General features: G+C 42.6%; 1 protein-coding gene across 5 annotated transcripts in view; it reads left to right on the top strand.

The window, feature by feature from the left end:
* The window catches only part of ZSWIM8 (zinc finger SWIM-type containing 8), a 66,424-nt gene that overhangs the window by 20,786 nt on the left and 25,967 nt on the right, over window positions 1-19,671 (top strand). For all 5 annotated transcript variants that reach the window (XM_081006486.1, XM_081006488.1, XM_081006487.1 and 2 more), the window contains exons 5-11: window positions 1,475-1,582; window positions 5,992-6,073; window positions 6,433-6,553; window positions 15,291-15,492; window positions 15,797-15,972; window positions 17,263-18,271; window positions 19,251-19,382. In XM_081006486.1, the coding sequence (XP_080862612.1) occupies window positions 1,475-1,582; window positions 5,992-6,073; window positions 6,433-6,553; window positions 15,291-15,492; window positions 15,797-15,972; window positions 17,263-18,271; window positions 19,251-19,382 (1,830 nt within the window). The remainder of the gene's footprint in view (window positions 1-1,474; window positions 1,583-5,991; window positions 6,074-6,432; window positions 6,554-15,290; window positions 15,493-15,796; window positions 15,973-17,262; window positions 18,272-19,250; window positions 19,383-19,671) is intronic.

Raw genomic sequence — 19,671 nt, 5'->3', positions numbered from 1 at the left:
TGCTGCCAAGGAGTGTGGTGGAGTCTCCTTCTTTGGAGGTCTTTAAGCAGAGGCTTGACAACCATATGTCAGGAGTGCTCTGATGGTGTTTCCTGCTTGGCAGGGGGTTGGACTCGATGGCCCTTGTGGTCTCTTCCAACTCTATGATTCTACTAAGTAGTGTTTAACATATATATTGTAAGAAACAACTGGCTGTACAAGCTGAAAGGATCAGTGCTACATGTTTGCCTAAATGGCTGGATGCTTCAAAATTGATTACCAGAATATGCAAATGGTCTTTGATGTGTCCAATGGTCTACAATAGACAGTAGTAAGGAAGGTGGTTATGCTAGTTCACACAGCATTGAATGCAACCCTATGCATTAATAATGTTGAATTGCTGCAATGGAAAATTGAATCTATGTATCAAAATTCTGTAAGCAAAAATCAAATGGATGTACTTAAAAACACCACCACCACCACCAAATCAATTCTGCTTTTGTACAATGCCAGCAGTATGTTTTGCACTCTGCAAAAATAAATGAATGTAATGTATTCCGATTCTTTCAGTGAAGCAATTCCCCCCCCCCCATTGGAAAGAAAAATATTTAAGCACATTTATCAACATGTGGTCAAGATACTGTACATTGTACAAATTGAGGATCTAGTCCTACAGTTCAGCATAATCTCTCCCCCTGATGAGTTGTTGACATGCTTAGAATCAAATGCGGGATTTAAATGTTGATGGTTGAAAGGAAACAATGATTAGGTATGGTTTGCTTACCCATAGTTTATGAAGTAGACAATAGACAAACCATAATTTTACTTAGTTTAATCTGAGAGGTAATATTGTATATGAACCCCCTACAAAAGCACTGCCAATGTCCGCCTCCAAACATATTCTGCTGGTAGTCAACATAATGAAGCTTGAGAATAATCAGTGAGTTTTCTGTCCCCCTTGAAGAATTAGTTGCAAGAAGTCTGGAGTCCCCTGCATGTCAGAAATTGGTTAGTGGTGCTGCTGCTGCTGCTAATTGTAGACAGGGTGGGAGAATTGAGATGTTAAATTCAGAAGGAAATGTATGCATGAAATAGGCTCTTTATGATGAATGTATTTTGATGCAGAACTAAATTTTCCAGAGTGGTTTAGAGAGCCTGTATGATAAAGGAATAGGCTATAAGTTGTAATGAAATGAATATAACCATGTAAGGTGGAGTAAACAAAGGTTGCTTTTTGGTCATTGGAAGTTCTAATTGTTGCCTAGTTCCCTAATAAAGCAAATGTATATATTTTGAACAGAATCTGCAATACGTATTGTTCTTATTCGAAGCGATATCCTTCTGAAATACCGCACTTTGTTCTGATAAACTTGATAGATTGTTTATGAAACGTCTTCTATTTGCAGCTTTATTTAATTTGGGGTGGGGAGGTGATGTTTAGCAGTAAGACTTTGTTAAAAGCAAGGCTCTCAGTGTTCTGCCTTTTCTACCTTAGGCATCTGCAGTGTGCTTGCGAGCACCTGTCTCAGAATCCCTGTCTCGACTGCAGAGAGATCAGCTGCAGAAATTTGCACAGTACCTCATCAGTGAACTTCCCCAGCAGGTATGATCTCCAAAGCACATGGTACTCAAATCATACAAATGGATTCACTTCTATTTAGTCCTGCTTCCCAAATTGTGTGTTTAGTAGCCTTGAAAACAAGACTAAATGCTTTTACTAGCCCATGTTTTTTAGATATTGTTGTACAGGTTGACCTGTGGTATTTGGGTTCATAGATAGCTATTTTCACTACAATACTGCTTTTCCTTTCTTTGTATCTAGTTCATAAATGGTATTGTGATAACGTCTTTCCTCAAGAATCTGTTCTTCTTTTCCAAGAATGGGCATTGCCATGAGAGCAAACTACTTTATTAAATAAAAGTAACGGCATGAATAAATTGAAATACCATTTATGTACTTGTATATTTAAAACATTTTAATGCTTCCCTTCATCTATTCCTGGTGGTTTATCAACTTAAAACAGAAGCATATTAAAGCAGCAAGTAAATAGTACAGCCATAAGGCTATGCTTCATGCAATAGCATGGAGAATAAACATCTCATGCTTTTCCCTTTCCATCATCCATGTCCCAATATCTGCTGGATTCTCTGCATGTATGCCAAATCAGGCTGAGTCCAAGACTTGACTACTCTCTCATAAAAAGCTTGAAGAATTGAATGAATCTGTACTGAAATTGTTTTTAGAATATTTTGTTTTATCACAATTGTGTTTGCAGCCCTGGGCTCCTTTGGGAGGAAGGGCAGGATATAAATTAACTAGATAAAAATAAGACATGAATTGGGCCCTCTTGTGATGGGGCATCCTACCTTGTTTCATGGGGCCTGACCCACATTGAATGTCATCTGCCTAGTGGAAGGGAGCAACTTGCACCATATTGTTTCCTTGTCACCCCTGGCTGACAGTATATACAAAGCTAAGAGGCAATCCCATGTTAAGGCAGTAGGCTCTCATGATCAGCATTTGGGAACAAGGACCTTCTCAAAAGCAGCCTAGCTCAGTGGAGTGATAGACAGGTGTCTGTGCAGACATAGCCATTCCGCAGACATTTGTTTTTATGCACTGAGTAGTCTGCTGTGATGGCAAGCTCTCATACTCCCTACCACTCCCTATCACTTTGATGCTTGTAAAGCACAGCTGTGGTAAAAAGAGCAGCTAGTCAAATTACATAATTTGGATTTCAACTGTGGGGTCCTTTTGTGGGTAGGGAAGAGCCTTATTGTAAATTCTGCCAGAAGGAATAGCATGAATAGCTATACGAAGATCAGGTGATTTTTAATGGGCAGGCTCATATGGGGGAGGTGAACCTTAAGAGATGAGGTCTAGAGTTAATACAGAAGTCAATAATAGCACATCCAATTGAACTTGGAATTTAACTGGCAGCTAGTGGAGTTTTCAGAATACTGCTTTCATGATCCCTCCACCACATATCAGTCAGGAAGTGGACTGCTGTATTGTGCATTAGCTGAAGTTTCTGAATGCTTTTAAAAGGCAACCGTGTTTAGAGTGTGTTGCAGTAGTTTTATGGTCTTGGTCCCAGGGCCCTTCCTAATGGGTTTTATTTTTCTGTGTGGTACATGTTGAGCTATTACTCATTTTTGCAGAAAATCCTGCTGTCTTTTCTTGTGTTAGTTGTGTGCATCTAGCATTTCCCCCCCCCCAATTTTTTTAAAAAACTGCTTCCTTTGGCTAGTGTGTTTATACCAGAACATGTGGTATGCAGATTTTGAGTGAATAGAAGCATGAAAGGCATGTGCTAACTAGGACTGGGTTCAAGTGTAGTGTGCAATTATCTTTCAAAAAGTTTTTTTAAAAAAATGTATTTACCTTTTAGCAAGATTTTCAGGGTAGCTAACAACAGAAACCCAGACATAGCTACTGTCTGTTAAAAATAAGAATGAAAACTGTAGGGTGTGATGGCAAAAAATAAATGATCCAGCCAATGCATGGGAGAATAAAAAAAAATGTATTACATCTGACTCACAGTTAAAGAAGCTGGCAGCTGCTATGTCCCTATGAAGAGTATGCTACAACTGAGGCACCTCCATGGAGAAGGCCCTACCTCCAGCTGCCATTTAGCTCACTTTTGAAAGGAAAAGTACCCAGAGCAGGGCTTCTGAATTGAAATGTTTGGTTACTGCAGATGTGGCTGGCAGAAACACAATACTGTAAAGTTAAACCAACATTTCTGTTGCAATCCTATGCACTCTTTCATGAGGAGTAAGCTTCATTGAACATTGGGCCCTATATTCTGAGTAAATACACATAGGATTGTGCTGGATCATAGCGTATTTGGAATGCTGCTAGTGCTTTTTTTCTGAAATAAATGATGCAGGAAAGAAAAGGCGCACAAGCAGGAGGGACAGGGCAGCTCTGTGAAGGGGCAGAGCAGATGCTCAGAGAAGCTTCTTCCATGCCTTGTCCCTTCTGCTTGCATGTGCAGGAGAGGCAGGGCGGCTTACAGAGCTGAGGCACAGGAAGGCTTCTTCCCGTGGGACAGCTGTTAGCCTGGGAGGCTGAAGAGCCTCATTAAAGCCCCACTGTGCATCTCTGGCTCATGAGAAGACCCTCTCCAGAGCCCATAGAGCAGTGATGGCAAACCTTTTAGAGACTGAGTGCCCTAACTGCAACCCGAAACCCACTTATTTATCACAAAGTGCCAACACAGCAATTTATCCTGAATACTGAGGTTTTAGTTTAGAAAAAACAACAACTCATACATTAACATATTTTGTCTTAAAAGAAAAACACAATAACAGAGCATTCAATGATACATTTTTTATTGAAAGGTAAAAGTTTGCAATATCCTTGGGAATTAATCCCAGACAACATGGCCGTTTTGATAATTTCCCTTCAAGAAACTCTTCTTCGGGAGATTTCAAAGCAGAAGCCAAATGGCCATCTGCCATGGATGCTGTAGCAGAGATCCCTGCATGGCAGGGGGTTGGACTTAGATGACCCTCGGGTTCCCTTCCAACTCCCCACAATCCTATGAAAAAAACCCAAAACAGTCTCCTTTGCCCTCCGCTGTGTGTCCCCTAGCAGGGAGGATCTTTCAGTTACCCATGACGATGGGAGAGAGTTCCCCTCAAAAGTTTGCTTCCCGGCCTGACCAAGCAGGCAAAAAGGAAATCCCGGCATGAACCCCAGAGACGTGGCGGTTCAGCGCTCCTCAGCCATCGGTTGCAGCCTGGAAAGAAGGCACCACTAAGTACAGCTTAGGGGCAGCATGTGCGCTGAGTAGAGCTGTGCATTCATGAGTAGCTGGTTTGCCGCCCATGGACTGCACCTGAAACGTGAAGGTTCCATTCCGCTGTCTTAAGCGCCTCTGCGCAGAACTGCCAGTAAGCCCGGCAGCATTTTGCTCCCTCCTGCAGCCTGGCGGGCTAGCAATCAAATCATAGGATTGTGGGGAGTTGGAAAGGGCGATGGCACGCGTGCCCACAGAGAGGACTCTGAGTGCCCCCTCTGGCATGTGGGCCATAGGTTCGCCAGCACTGCCATAGAGGATGTCCTTTTTGCGCTCCGGGGAGAGTCTTTTCATGAGCCAGAGCTGTGGTGTTGGAACTGCGTTCTGATGCGTTCTGGCTGGGGGAAAAAAGCTCTGGATACGGCTACTTTAAAAACAACTAGCTGCAAATAAACACCAGTTTGAAATCAGAGTGCCTAAGAACTGCATACACTGCTAAATGCCCAGGAAAACGGAAACGTACTTAAAAGTTAGTATATTTGATGAAAGGTGAACATAAAGGAGAGGGGAATTCCATAGTTGAAGCACCACTACTGCAGAGACCCTCAAAAGATAAGGGCAGAGTTGGACCTCACTAGAGGGAGCAAAAATCAGACTGGTTCATATGGAATGATGCTGTTCTTCAAATACCCCAGCTCTAATGGGTTTAAGCTTTAACAATTAAAACTGCAGATTTGAATTGTGCCCAAAGACAAGCTTGTAGTCTGTAAAATTATTTGAGTATTGCCAGGATAAGATCCATTGTACTTGCTCCACATCTCAGTCTAGCAACTGTGTTCTGAACCAGTTGAAAACCTTTGAAAACCAAGCACTGTTCCTTAAATTATGAATATTGATGCAAGCTAAACAAGGAGCTTCTTTTCATCTTAGAAATATAAATTATTTCATACAATAACTATCAGCCTTTGCTTCTGACTTACATAACAAGCAGCATTATGCATTTAATAAAGTACTATACCATGAAATATTTTCTAAAATTAGTAAAAATATAAAATACATAAATTATGCAAAACACATTTATCATGGTAATTCTCTAGCTACAGATTGATATATTTAAGTGTTTTGGTGAGCTGGTTTGTATGCATTGTTTTGGAAATAGATGAAGTAGTAGTGAGAAATTTGATTTGATATCACATCTTCTGATAATTTTTAGAAGATTAACTCATAGGAGAGAGTCAGTGTTAAATGTCTTTCTCACACACAGATCCTTCCTACTGCTCAGCGCTTGCTGGATGAGTTGCTCTCTTCTCAGTCCACTGCTATCAATACTGTATGTGGAGCCCCAGGTAACTCTACCAGAATTCTGTATGTTAATATAAATAATAACTTTCAAATAGGCAAACTTTGGTTTTGAAATTGTGCTCTGTGATTGGTAAGGGGGAGGGCAGCACAGTCAAAAGAATAAACAGAGAATCCTCTTGACCTGTTGGCTTATGAGTGGTGAGAAATGAAACATTATTTTCTTAGGGTTTCTTTTAATCCACCATGTGGTACCACTGGGATGAGAGTACAGTTTTGTTTGAGCTTTCATAAATATCTTTGGAATGAAGCTCAGGTGTACTCTTTCACCTGCCACTCTGGGTAAATGGGGAAGATAAACCACTTACAGAAACATATGCAAAAATGTATCTATTTTTTTCTTAAGATCCCACTGCCGGTCCCTCTGCCTCAGATCAAAGCACCTGGTACTTGGACGAATCTACATTAAGCGACAACATAAAGAAAACCCTTCACAAATTTTGTGGTCCATCTCCTGTTGTCTTTAGGTAAATTCTCTTTTTCCTTTTTTTTTTTTTTTAAACAATTTATTGGGTTTTATAATAGAAATAAACATAATAAACAATATAACATTTGTCTTAACATAATTTCACATTTTCTTTGGACTTCCTCACATCTCCCGCTCCCACTTTCATCGTTATAACATTTTGTCAGCAATTTATTATCTTATTTACATTCTTATATCCCTTCTGTGTTTCATATTCTTATAGTTCTCAAAAGGAGTTAAATTTTCACAATCTTACTTATTTTCTTAAAAACCTCTGAATTTAGTGGTGCTCAGTTATTTTGATCTAGCATCCTGTTTAGCATTCACTCAAATTGCAGTGTTTTTGTAAATAGTTCTTAAATTTCTTCCAATCCTCCTCAGTCCTCTCTTCTCCCAGGTCTCGAATTCTGCCGGTCATCTCGGCCAGTTCCATGTAGTCTATCAGTTGCATCTGCCATTCTTCCAGTGTGGGTAGATCTTGAGTTTTCCAGTGTTTTGCGAGAAGTATCCTTGCTGCTGTTGTTGCATACATAAAAAATGTCTGGTCCTTCTTTACCACCCCTTGGCCGACAATACCCAAAAGGAAAGCCTCTGGTTTCTTAGTGAAGGTATATTTAAATACCTTTTTCAATTCATTATAAATCATTTCCCAGAACGCCTTCACTTTAGGGCAAGTCCACCAGAGGTGGAAGAACGTTCCCTCACACTCTTTACATTTCCAACACTTATTATCAGACAGGTGGTAAATTTTTGCAAGTTTGACTGGGGTCATATACCATCTGTAAATCATTTTCATTACATTTTCTTTCAAAGCGTTACATGCAGTAAATTTCAATCCATTACTCCACAACCTTTCCCAGTCCTCAAACATGATATTATACCCAATGTCCTGTGCCCACCTTATCATAGCCGATTTAACCGTTTCATCTTGTGTATTCCATTTTAACAGCAAGTTATACATCCTTGAAAGTACCTTAATCTTTGGTTCTAACAATTCTGTTTCTAGTTTCGATTTCTCCACCTGGAACCCTAGTTTCTTGTCATTTTTAAAAACTTCTTTAATCTGAGCGTAATGTAACCAGTCTCGCACTTTGTCTTTCATTTTCTCCAAACTCTGCAATTTCCAGTTATCTCCATCCTTTTCTAGTATTTCCCAATATTTTGGCCATTTAGCCTCCATATTGGGTCTTTTTCGGGCCTTAGCTTCCAAAGGTGAAAGCCACCTTGGTGTTTTATTTTCCAGCAAGTCTTTATATTTTGTCCAGACATTAAACAATGATTTTCTGACAATATGGTTCTTAAAGGCCTTATTTGCTTTAACCTTGTCATACCATAAATATGCATGCCATCCAAAAGCATTGTTAAACCCTTCCAGATCTAACACATCAGTGTCTTCAAGAAGTAGCCAGTCTTTTAGCCAGCAGAACGCTGCGGCTTCATAATACAACTTTAAGTCTGGCAGGGCAAAGCCCCCTCTTTGTTTTGCATCAGTTAATATCTTAAACTTAATTCTCTCTTTTTCCTTTTTCCTTCACAACTTGCGGTGGTTCACCAAGCCAAACACAACCTCATGCCTTCTATCATAGCCTGCCAGGTGCTTGACATGCCCCCCCCCCCCCCCATTTTTGCAGACTGAGTCAGGCAGTGAAAATAGATGGTTTGTCAAGCTCTGGCTGACAGCCATAAATGGCTAATAGGCTATACTTGAACAAATTAGTTTAAATTGTATGGGCACACCTTTTGGTTATGATTTCTCTGAAGGTGGTCTGAATCTATATTTTGTGGTTGCTCTAAGTTATAAATGTCAGTATTTGTATTGCTTTGCCCTGTGTGTTTAACCAAGAATTTGTCTAGTCAGGACAGCAAACCATCGGCTATTGATGGAACACAATGACAGCTTTTTTCAGAGACTAGTTTCTAGTGCAGTGGTGGGGAACGTCCAGTCTCTGAGCCTAATTAGCCCTAATTAGGTCATTTGTCCCAAACCACACCCATTTGCCCAATACCCAACATCATATGTGATTCTAGGGTAAAGGTGGATCTGGAATCAGCTGTGTTCCCCATGGATAGTGCATTTTCAAAGGGGCCGATCACAGTGCCCATCATTTGATCAGCGCTGAGAGGAACTCCTTCAAAGGTGATTTGTCACCTGACTGGCAGTGATTGTGCACCTTCAAATGAGTTGATGTCAAAGCGGGTTAGGGCTTTGTTTTCCATCAAGATTCGATGCATCATTTCTGGCTGCATGTTTGTCTGAATGCTCTTTAGTGCATAGAAAAAGGACAGAACTCTTCTCCTTATAGCAAGCTGTATATCAAGTATCTTCTCCCTACATCTCTATATATTTATATTTATATATATATATATATATGCACATGTACAGCCCAGTCTTCACAATGCAGTTTCAAGGTGAGTTATGTGCAGCTTAAAAAAACAAACAGGCCACATATTGTATAACAACACTAAGCCATCAAATAGACAATATTGGCAAGCAAAACCAGCAGCAACACTGTGGAACAGAACAAGTGATACTCTGAACTCATCCTCTGCCACCAAAGCCTGTGGGGCAGGCACACCTCATAAGAAGGGGCACAACCTGTGGACCACCACAGAGAAGGTCTTCTCATGAACCTCTTACCCTTGAACTTCACAGGGCTGCAGAATTGCCACCAGACCCTAACACATGGGCAGGTCTATTTGTGAGGAGTTGCTCCTTTGGATATTTGGGCCCATGCTGCTTAGGGCTTTATATGTCAGTGTTGTTGGCATCTGTCTCAGGAGACAGTGGAAGCATTTGCCTTCAGAGGTGAAGTCAAACTGTTGGAGATTTACAGCGCCTGCTGTGGCTTTCAAGATCAAGACAAGAGGGACAAGTTTTGTTGCAGCTGGGGAAGATGAAAGTGTCCAGTTGTGCTGATGCAAGTGTACCATGGCGTTTCTTCTTTCTGTGCTCCTCCTCTGGTCACTGCTGCGGATGCATGACCTGACTGATGGTCTTCAGATGCAGTGGTCATCTGCATGGGACGCACGCAACCAGTGCAACCATAATATTTGCCTGGATAGTAGTTCTCATCAGTACCCTGGCCAATGCATTCTGTACATGTCTTCCGCTAAATGGATGGATAGATTGCCCTATACTTCCTTTGGTGCCAGGCAAAAAAGTTCCTCTTAACCAGGCCTTTGGCTGATTAACATCCAAACCCTTTTAAATGTGTATGGGGTGGGGTAGGGGGTGGATATTGATTTGTTCTTGTTCTCATTATGTATTTTGTGTTTTTTATCTAGTATTTTTATGTTGTGAACTGTCCTGAGATCTATGGAGCATATAAATTTAATAAATAATAATAGTTTGTATCATGCCATTCACGTTTCTACTTAAAACTGGTTTGGTGGCTCCTTCTACATTGCACTAGGGCTCCATCTTTTTGGGAGAGGGGGTGGATGGTGAAGAAGCTGGCTTATCTGCGACTTTGCTCCTAAGTGATCAATCAGTGCTTTGCTTGCCTTTTATTCCGCCCCAGCATTACACTGTAGAAGAGAACCCTCAGGGGGCTTGCAATTTGATATCCAGTTTTCTTTCCTCCTCCTACATACTGTTACAATGGAGAGGGTATCCTCTGAGTACTCTTGGACAAAACCACATCAGGAGAAAGCCTTGAGCCCTTGTTGAAGCTCCCAACTCCAGCACAGGCCCTGGTTGAAGATGGAGAGCAGCCCGTGGCACTCCCCAGTGAGTCAGGAAAACAGAACTCCAGCTGAGACAGTTCATCAGTCCAGATGCATACTGCTGCTCCACAAATGGCTTCAAATGGGGAATTCTCTTCATTTCTCTAGGTATTAATGTAATTGCCTCTGGGATACCAAGGACTACGGTTCACCTGCCCATCTTCATCATACCATAAGGAGCCTATGGGTAATACAAGGCTTCACAATATGGATGCTTGCCTTTGCCTTTTAGAAAAAAACTGTTTTCACATCCATTTAACAGAGGGATGGTAGAGAATTTTATTTCCAGCTCCAGTGAGTAGTTCAGGGCATTCATGATTTCTCTCTTTTTGTCTTGAGTCATCAAAAAGAACACAGGAATAGACATGGCTGAGACCTACTGAGGAGTTTAATGCAGGAGGCACCAATTGGTTGGTTTGAATGCTGATCACCAATATACTGAGTCAAGTTTGCTCTCTGAATCTTTTGGAGATGGAAAGTAAACACCTTGGTGTCTGTTTTCTGCTTCTGCATTCCTGATGATCTAGACTAAGGTCCTGGAAATGCTCCAGCTGCAGATTCCTATGATAGATCCCTGATAGAATTCAAGTTCATGGCATGGCTCCTACGACCCAGAAGACAATGCTCTTGGTCCTTTATTTTGGAGATGTTCAGTCAACACATTGGTCATGGACTGACAAGGTACCTCTCACAACCAAAGCACTGGAATATATTCATTCTTTCTCATTTGATTCCAAGGAGTAGATGTTTCCTAATTTTGAGGCAACAGCATCTGTAACCAGCGATTCCTGTCTGATTCCAGAGGGAATCAGCCTTGAGTCTAGACTGCTAGAAGGACTGAGGTTGTGTTTAGGAGATCTTTAATGGCTGCTGCTGTGTTTCTATACTCCAGGATGGCCCTCGCATGGCTGAAATGGCAACACTGGAAACAAAAACCCAAGAGCAGCTCAAATTTGTAGTTAATTGTACAGCAGCACCTCCTACCCTGCTTGATGGCATTGTTTATGTGCTGCAATATGCAGCTAGGATCACAGCACCCACAGTTTCAACCAGTGGCTCTGGTTCTAATTGTGGGGAGAATAACTGACTACCAAGTCTGTCTTTACGTAAGTTTGAAGGTGACTGAGCAGGAGGGACAAGTGATAAATTGAAAAGGATCCAGAAAATGCTCCTGCAACTCACACTAAAATTTCCAACGAGTTCAGTGTCCAGATGGCCTTCCATACCCAGGTAGTGGGCTGTGTGGAAAATTTTGTCCCCATGTAGGATCTGGCTACATCAGACAGTTGGGTATAGGAGATGGTTCATCTCGAGTCCTGGCTGGTGCTGGCAGGGATATCACAACTATCTTTTTTGTCTTTCCTGTGCCACAGCCTTGGCAAAGTGAAAGTTTGTGTGAGAGATCATCCAGAAGCTGCTGAAGGCTTGGTTTATTGAACTTGTGCCCTACCTACAAAGAGTCAAAAGTGTCTGCTCTCTCCTTGTTCATGTGCTCAAGAAAAAATGGAGAGGGAAAGGCCAACCTGAAACTGAAAAGTCAGGTTTTGCTGGATACTCGGGCCTCCATTTTAATGACAGTGGGCCCAGGTGAGTTCCTGACATGCATAAACCTCAAAAGATCGCGTCCCAGTGAATTTTGCATAGCAGATTATTTGCTTTGCTTCATAGGAAACCTCATTTTCAGTGCTTCACACTGACCTTGCTATAGCTTTCTGTACAAGAACCTTCACCAAGCTACTAGTGGTAAGCACTGCAGACCTTGGACTTTGGGGAGCTGAAGCTCATCCTTATCTTAGCAACATTCTTATCAGTGTCTGGATGTAGAAAGAACCAGAGGTACATGGCATTAGTAATAGCCTCCCTACGGAGTTATCTCTTCTCTTCTTTCATGATGGAGAGCCTGGTGTAATTATAGAGACTACGCAAGCTGCAGTTTTCCAGAACATTTGCTAGCCTTTCAAGTGATGGGCATACTGGCTCATCTTTTTGGGCAGCTTGAATGGATCTGGTGTCTTGAGGTTGGCCCGTTTCTGACCACTGCAGCTTTATCATGCAGTCATATCAAGGATTCGTTATGACTGTAGGTGGTTATACAATTCCAGTGTCTCCAGTCTTTAAGCCATCCCTGGTCGCTACAGAACTACTGCTTCTTTTGCTGTCAGATCCACATCTAGAAAAGTGATGCTAATACCAGCTTGATGGTCTGGGCACATGTTGTGATAATGATGTAGCTCATAAAGCCAGCTTCATCATTAATGAGCAAACGGCAATCTTCCTGGCTTGTCTCCACTTTCAGCACAAGCATCAAGGGACCCATGTCATCATACAGACACAACATGCCAACCGTGTTGTGCCTGAACAAACAGAAGTGAATCACATCTCCTGTCTTGTGCAGAGGACTGTGTCTCATTCTGGGCCCTTCACCTCAAAGGAAAGGATAATATGCAGGCAGAACTTGGATCCAGAGGAATGGAGCCTTCATGCTCATGTCTTTGACCTCACATTTTACTGCCCTCCTATGGGATCTTCTTGCATTCCCATCACAACGCAGAAATCAAACTTCTTTTCATGAAGCAAAGATTCTTGATGGGTTTTTGTCTTTCCCCTACTTGTGAGAGTTCTTGCCAGTATCTGGATGGAATGGGCTTAAGTCCTCTTCGCCCCCCCCCCCATGACTGAGATGCCCTCTCCTATCAGGCTAGTAGCTTGTGTATCCTGCTCAGTTAGTGGTGGCCGTTGTTATTCAAAACCACTCCTCTTCATTTCTAGGCAGAGAGAAAGGGTAAGTAGACTTGGATTACTCAGCTATATAGAGTTGGACACCCTACAGCGAGGAGGGATTTCACTCTTTGGGTACTTGGACATTGTTTTGTTTATGAGGCCAGGACAAGGGACTTGGTCTCTTGGCAGCTCCATTCCCTGCTGTTCTAGTTTTTCTCCAAGGTTGGCTTAATTTAGGGGTTAAATCTAACATCCTCTGTGTACTTGGATGGCTGCTTTAAGCTCCCTCATATCTTTAGTCAACAGGTGTCTCCCATTCCATGTGTAAAGCATTTTCTTAGAGTGGCCTTGCATCCTGCCCTCCAGTGGTTCATCAAGCAAATTTCTGAACCCTTGAGAGTCATCCCCCTTTCTTCATTTCTCAATATTATATTCCTTGTTGCCATTACAGTACTTCACTATTCATGTTCCCTTACATTCACAGATAACTTGGGATTCTGCATTTTACATGAAGGTAGCTTCACCCTTCCTGTGTCCTTAAAGTCATTTGTAGTTCCCACTGTGAGCAAAAACCTCTTTCACCCTAAACATCTTGAGAGAAAAAGGGGTGTTGCCCAAACGTTGGACAAGCCCTTAATCTTTTGGCACAGAATTACTTGTTTTTGTTTAATAATATGTATATATGGCTTAAGTAACGAAAATATCTAAATGGCTTACATGAAACAATGTAAAATATACGTAATAAAAAAGTGATAAAATCAAACTTTAAAAACAAGTAGACATATTTTTTTTAAATGAAAATATAGGTTAAATCAACCATTAAATAATACAGAATAAAATTCAATGTCTGGGTGGGCTTGCCTAAACCTAAAAGATTTTAGTAGGCATCAAAAACAATATAGCGAAGGTGCCTGCCTAATACTAATATGCTGGGAGTTCCAGAGGGTTGATGCTGTGACACAGAAGGATCAGTTCATGAGCAGAACAAACATTATGTGCTAGTTGTAAACATGCCAGTTTCACAGCTCAAGGCACTCAAGTGGGTACATACGGGGAAGTTGATCCTTCAAGAAATGGTGTACCTCCTTTGTCAATTACTGGGTTTAGGGGAGAGATGGAATGACCCCCAAAGAACAAAGCCAACTTCTAAAGGCCTTGGATGAATCACCACCTGTTGGAATTGTAGCACACTTGCTTAGAGGAGCCGTTACTTCCTTGACTTTCATACAGGAAGAAGGTATACTGTTTTGTCTCACATTGACTCTAGACACTCTGACAGCAGTGTTTTTGCATCTGAGTGGCCACCATTGATTGAAGGCTGCTTCCGTGCTTTCACCAACCTTGTTTTCAAACAGCAAATATCGCTCCCTTGTGCAATTGGGGCTCAGTTCTATTAAGCCCTCGTGTCTGGACTGCTGAATGGTGACAAGTATAGTAGGAAGAACTGAGAATTTGCTTACCTGTGAATTCCTCTTCTGTGTGTTTTGATGCAGCGGACTGAAACCACAATCTTTTGACAAATAAAAGATTGGACTCAGTTTACTCCAATGGTTTCCAAAAGGAGTTCTAGCAAACTCTGGAAATGTATCAGGAGTCCTTAAATGAAGAGATAATTATATATATAGTGTCTTACCAGCACTGCAGCTTACCCATCTCTTAACGATCCTTTCCAGAAATGTGTAGCCATGTTAGATTATTTTGTTGTTCTAGGACATACTGATGGATTTACTGGAGACATATGAGACCTAATAGCATTTGTGGTCAGATGACTAAAGCGCAGGATTGACAGATTAATATGTTTCAGTTATCTTTGATGGATAAGATTCTTTGTGTAACGTGGGCAAATTTTTCACCCAAGAAAGCCATTTACAGCCATAGTCCAAGTAACTGAGCCTAATACACAACCTTGTCCAGCTTGTTCAGGTTTGCCTTTTACTCATCAGCATCAACACAGCTGTGTCAAACAATATTTTATTTTTAGTTGGAATTTTTTTACTGTGAAATGATGTAACTTGTAATAAGGGTGCTGCAAAATTGAGAGTGTTGGACCTGGTAGATATGAGTTCTTGTATAAGCTGTAGATGTGATGACTGGCCTCTAGTGTACATCTCTGTCGTTCATTTGCAAAAATGGGAGTAATAGTGCTAGGTCTCTCATTATTGGGCTGAAGGCTGGAGATGATGAAGGCTATAAAATAACTTTTCCACCTTTAGAGTTACAGCAACAGCTATTCTGCTTCTGTGTGTTACCTTGACTTTTCCTCCTAACCTCTGTCTTGTCAAATTTCACAGTGATGTGAACTCTATGTACCTTTCGTCCACGGAGCCCCCAGCTGCCGCCGAATGGGCCTGTCTCTTGCGTCCTCTGAGGGGGAGGGAGCCGGAGGGCATCTGGAACTTACTTTCTATTGTTCGGGAGATGTTCAAGAGACGGGACACCAATGCAGCCCCTCTGCTAGAAATTCTAACAGACCAGTGCCTGACCTACGAACAGGTACTATTATATATATTATTTAAGGCATTTATACCATGACTTGTGAAGAATTCTGAGGACAGTCCACAAAAGTGATTTGATTCACAGTGCGTTGGGGAGGGGAAGGGCGTGATGACAATGTAGTAAGCCTTGGGGGATATTGAGGTATCAAGACTTCTTGACCCAGCTGTGAACATCCTGCAGAAAAGCAGTGCAGTATTATTTTTAGGGCAGATACTTTTTAGTAAGGCAAAGGTGTACTTCCCTTGATGTCTGTTAAGCGTGGAATTATGTGTCTTGACATGTCTGCATCCTCTCTCTACAGATAACCGGCTGGTGGTACAGTGTAAGGACATCTGCATCCCATAGCAGTGCAAGTGGGCACACTGGCCGTAGCAACGGCCAGTCAGAAGTGGCTGCTCATGCTTGTGCAAGCATGTGCGATGAGATGGTGGTTCTCTGGAGGCTTGCTGTCTTGGATCCGACCATCAGCCCTCATCGGTAGGTAGTGGGATCAGACCTTAATGAAGCTGTAAAATGTGCCATCTTGACAACCAGCCCATTAATGGATCTATATCTTCTGCGTTTGAAATATTTAGGTTTGAAGTAGTTACAGATCCAAAACATGCAGAGGGTGGAGGGAAGATTGCCATCAAAACTCCCATACTGCGTTCCCATTGTATCCTGTGCTTCTTTGGCCTTGTACAGCTTCATGACCCTCTATACTTCTGATACATAGTGATGGTGGATGGTGTTTGCTTATCATACTGTTGGGTTTTGCTACCAAGAAAAGAAGATTATATTAAAGCATGAAAGAGGGATCAATTTGTGGTACTTGTTAAAAGCTTGCTTGGAGACCTCTGACTACCATATTAGCAGAGGATGGATGCAGACACTGTTTACAACCCTCAGAGTTACTTCAGTGGGAATGAGAGCACATGCGTTGCCAGCATTTTCTTTATTAAAATATCTGATGTAGCAGGGGTGGGAAAGGCCCCTGTCTGAATCTTTGGAGAGTTATTTTGAGGCAGAGTAAACACTATTAAGCAAGGTTGTCAAATGGTATGTCTATGTACAGTGGTACCTCGGGTTACATATGCTTCAGGTTACATACGCTTCAGGTTACAGACTCCGCTAACCCAGAAATAGTGCTTCAGGTTAAGAACCTTGCTTCGGGATGATTACAGAAATCGTGCTCCGGTGGCGCGGCGGCAGCAGGAGGTCCCATTAGCTAAAGTGGTGCTTCAGGTTAAGAACAGTTTCAGGTTAAGAAGGGACCTCCGGAACGAATTAAGTACTTAACCCGAGGTACCACTGTATAAGACAGCTTTATATGTTCGTGATCATCTGAGGCTTAATGCTGTCTAATATAAATGCAGTCAAGAGTATTAAGAAGTCTGAATTGGCTGCGTAACTCCTCATCACAGCTCAGTGATAAAAGTAACAAAGGCAAGTTTGTAAGGTGGATCTGAATTTAGTACAGTGGTACCTCCGGTTACGAACTTAATTTGTTCCGGAGGTCCATTCTTAAGCCGAAACTGTTCTTAATTTTGCTAATGGGGCCTCCTGCTGCTGGCACACGACTTCCACTTGCATCCTGGGGCAAAGTTTGCAACTAGGGGCATCCACATCCTGGTTAGCGGAGCTCGTTACCCGAAGCATTCGTAAGGAGGACGGTACATAACCCGAGGTTCCACTGTATGTCCGATGGGGCGCAAACAATAAATCTGGAAATCTTGCTTTGTAGCTCCTCTGTGCCACTTACATGTTCCTTCTCCCCTGTGATGCTAGGCGGAGAGATTTGTGCACACAGCTGAGGCAGTGGCAATTGAAGGTAATAGACAACGTCAAAAGGGGACAGCACAAAAAATCCCTCGAGAAACTGTTCCAGGGGTTCAAGCCAGCTGTGGAAGCTTGTTACTTCAACTGGGAGGAGGCCTATCCAATTCCAGGCATCACGTACAGCAATGCTGACAAGAAGAACTCCTTTTGTTGGGTAAAGGCCATCCAGCAGCGAAACTGCCGACCGCAGTGTGGAGAAACCATCTGTGAGGCGGGGAGAGCTCATGGTCTGGATGTTTCAGGGACGTGCTTGCAGCTAGGGGATCGGTCACGCCCTGCCTCTCAGGAGCCCGCTGTGCGCCCCAAAGAACTCATTGGGAAGCGGAAAGTTGTGTCTGAAGGTCCCCAGCGGGTTCTGAGAAGACTTTCAGCCGAAGGCGATAAAGCTGCATACAAGACGGCTGTGAACAAGGGCGGCAAGCTTCCAGTGGGAAAGACCTTGGCCAGCAAACATAGCGGGAAGCGTCGCATGAGTAGCGAGGACAGCTCTCTGGAACCGGACTTGGCCGAGTTGGCTTTAGATGACAGCAGTTTGGCCCTTGGCGCCGAGGCTAGCAACACGTTCAGCTTCACAGACAGCCCGTTGAGCAGAAGTTACAGGGATACCTTTGAGGATGATGGTGGGGTATATTTCTCAGAGGCAACTGAGCCCACCCTCAGGAGTAGTCCATCCAGCAAGAAGAACCCAAAGGACCCAGTGGGGGAAGTGGGTAGTGGAGACGATGACATTCCTTGCCCCGATGAAAGTACTGGTGGGGTGAGTTTGAAGCCCAAGGAAGTGGGGGAGAATGGTGCTGCTGGAGGAGGAGGAGAAGAGGAGGAAGACGACTACCAGGTGTACTATCTGAATCCCCAGGAGGTTGCTAAGGAAGAGGATGACAAGGCTGAGGGAGGGGTAGAAGAAGAACAAGACATATTTGCTGGGATAAAGCCCTTGGAGCAGGAAAACCGCATGGAGGTAAGGGGAGCATGTGTGTAAAATCACCTACAAAAATCTGTCTGTCTAGGCTCCTGCAAATGTATACAAGTTCAGGGAAGTTCCAAAGCTCACCTCCTGCTTACAGCCAAGGGATAAGATCTATAAAGCCAAGAGGAAATGTTGTACAATTTAGGAATTGTGTGTTGTGGATTGTTTCTTCTGTCCCTCCAAATAATTGATTGTAACGGTATGTTTTGGAAAAGAACAGGATATGTTTCAGTCATATTTCACATTTTAACGACGTGTAGCATTTATGTAGCATTTTTTGAGCAACTTTGCATATGTTACTCGTTGCAAACAGCTCTGTAAGGTAGCTTAATGTTATAGGGAAGACCCCCTGCCTCCTGTCCAGCTGTAGAGCTCACACTTTGTATGCAGAAAAAAGGTCCTTGTTCCAGTCCCTAGCATCTTCCTTTAAAGGTGGATCATGGGTAGCAGGGCTAGGAAATACTTCTGTCTGACACCGTAGAACTGCTGCAAGACAGATTAGGTGGACAGTGCTGCGCTATGAAGGCCAGTGGTCTTCTAAATCAGCAGCGTACCTTGTTGTCATAGTTGCAAATGTGAGGCTAGAGTAGTGACATGGTTGCAGCCGCCTAATGAGGTAGTTGCTGAGGTGGTATTTAACACAGAAACTTTCTGGCTCATTGTCTTGGCCAATATGCTACAACAACCATCTATGCCCGTGGCAGTACCTATTCCTGAGGTCTTTGGTACTTTGTTATTTGCAGGAGATTTTCCTCCCTTATCACTCCCTTATCGCATAAGAATGCAACTCAGTGATGGAAATAAAAAATAAAGAAATAACTCCTAGGCTGAGTCTTGGGCCTTAAATTGTATTCTGAAAAGTCATCCCCGAGGCAGTTTGTTGAGTTTTTACCCATAAATCTAAACTCTGTATTGATGATCTGAAAAAGCAAGGACTGGATCTGTTCTGTTTGCAACCCTTCATTTACAGATCCTGTTTGCATGTGCGGAGGCTCTCTATGCACATGGCTACAGCAATGAAGCCTGTCGCCTCACAGTTGAGCTTGCCAAGGACTTGTTGGCCAACCCTCCTGATCTCAAAGTGGAACAGCCCCCAACCAAGGTACAGAGCTGCCATGGGGACTGTTTGAATGGATGGGGGAAGTGTAGTATAATAGCAGGACAGAAATGGTTTCTCTTTCAGAGCTGTGCTTTGCTGTGGACAAATACTGTATGTAATATTGCCCGGAGTCCATGGCAATTTTCTTTGACCTCTTTGCCCAGCTCTTTAAAAAAAATAAATCTGTAAAAGTAACTCAGTTCATATAAACTGACATAGTTTGCCTAAGGTGTACTCTTGCTGAATTTTTCTTTGCTGATAGAGATTTCATAATGACTAGAACCGTGTTAAT

The sequence above is a fragment of the Podarcis pityusensis genome (assembly GCF_964106645.2).
Source record: "Podarcis pityusensis genome assembly, chromosome: 5".
NCBI lineage: Eukaryota > Metazoa > Chordata > Lepidosauria > Squamata > Lacertidae > Podarcis > Podarcis pityusensis.
This window is presented reverse-complemented; position numbering and strand designations above follow the sequence as displayed.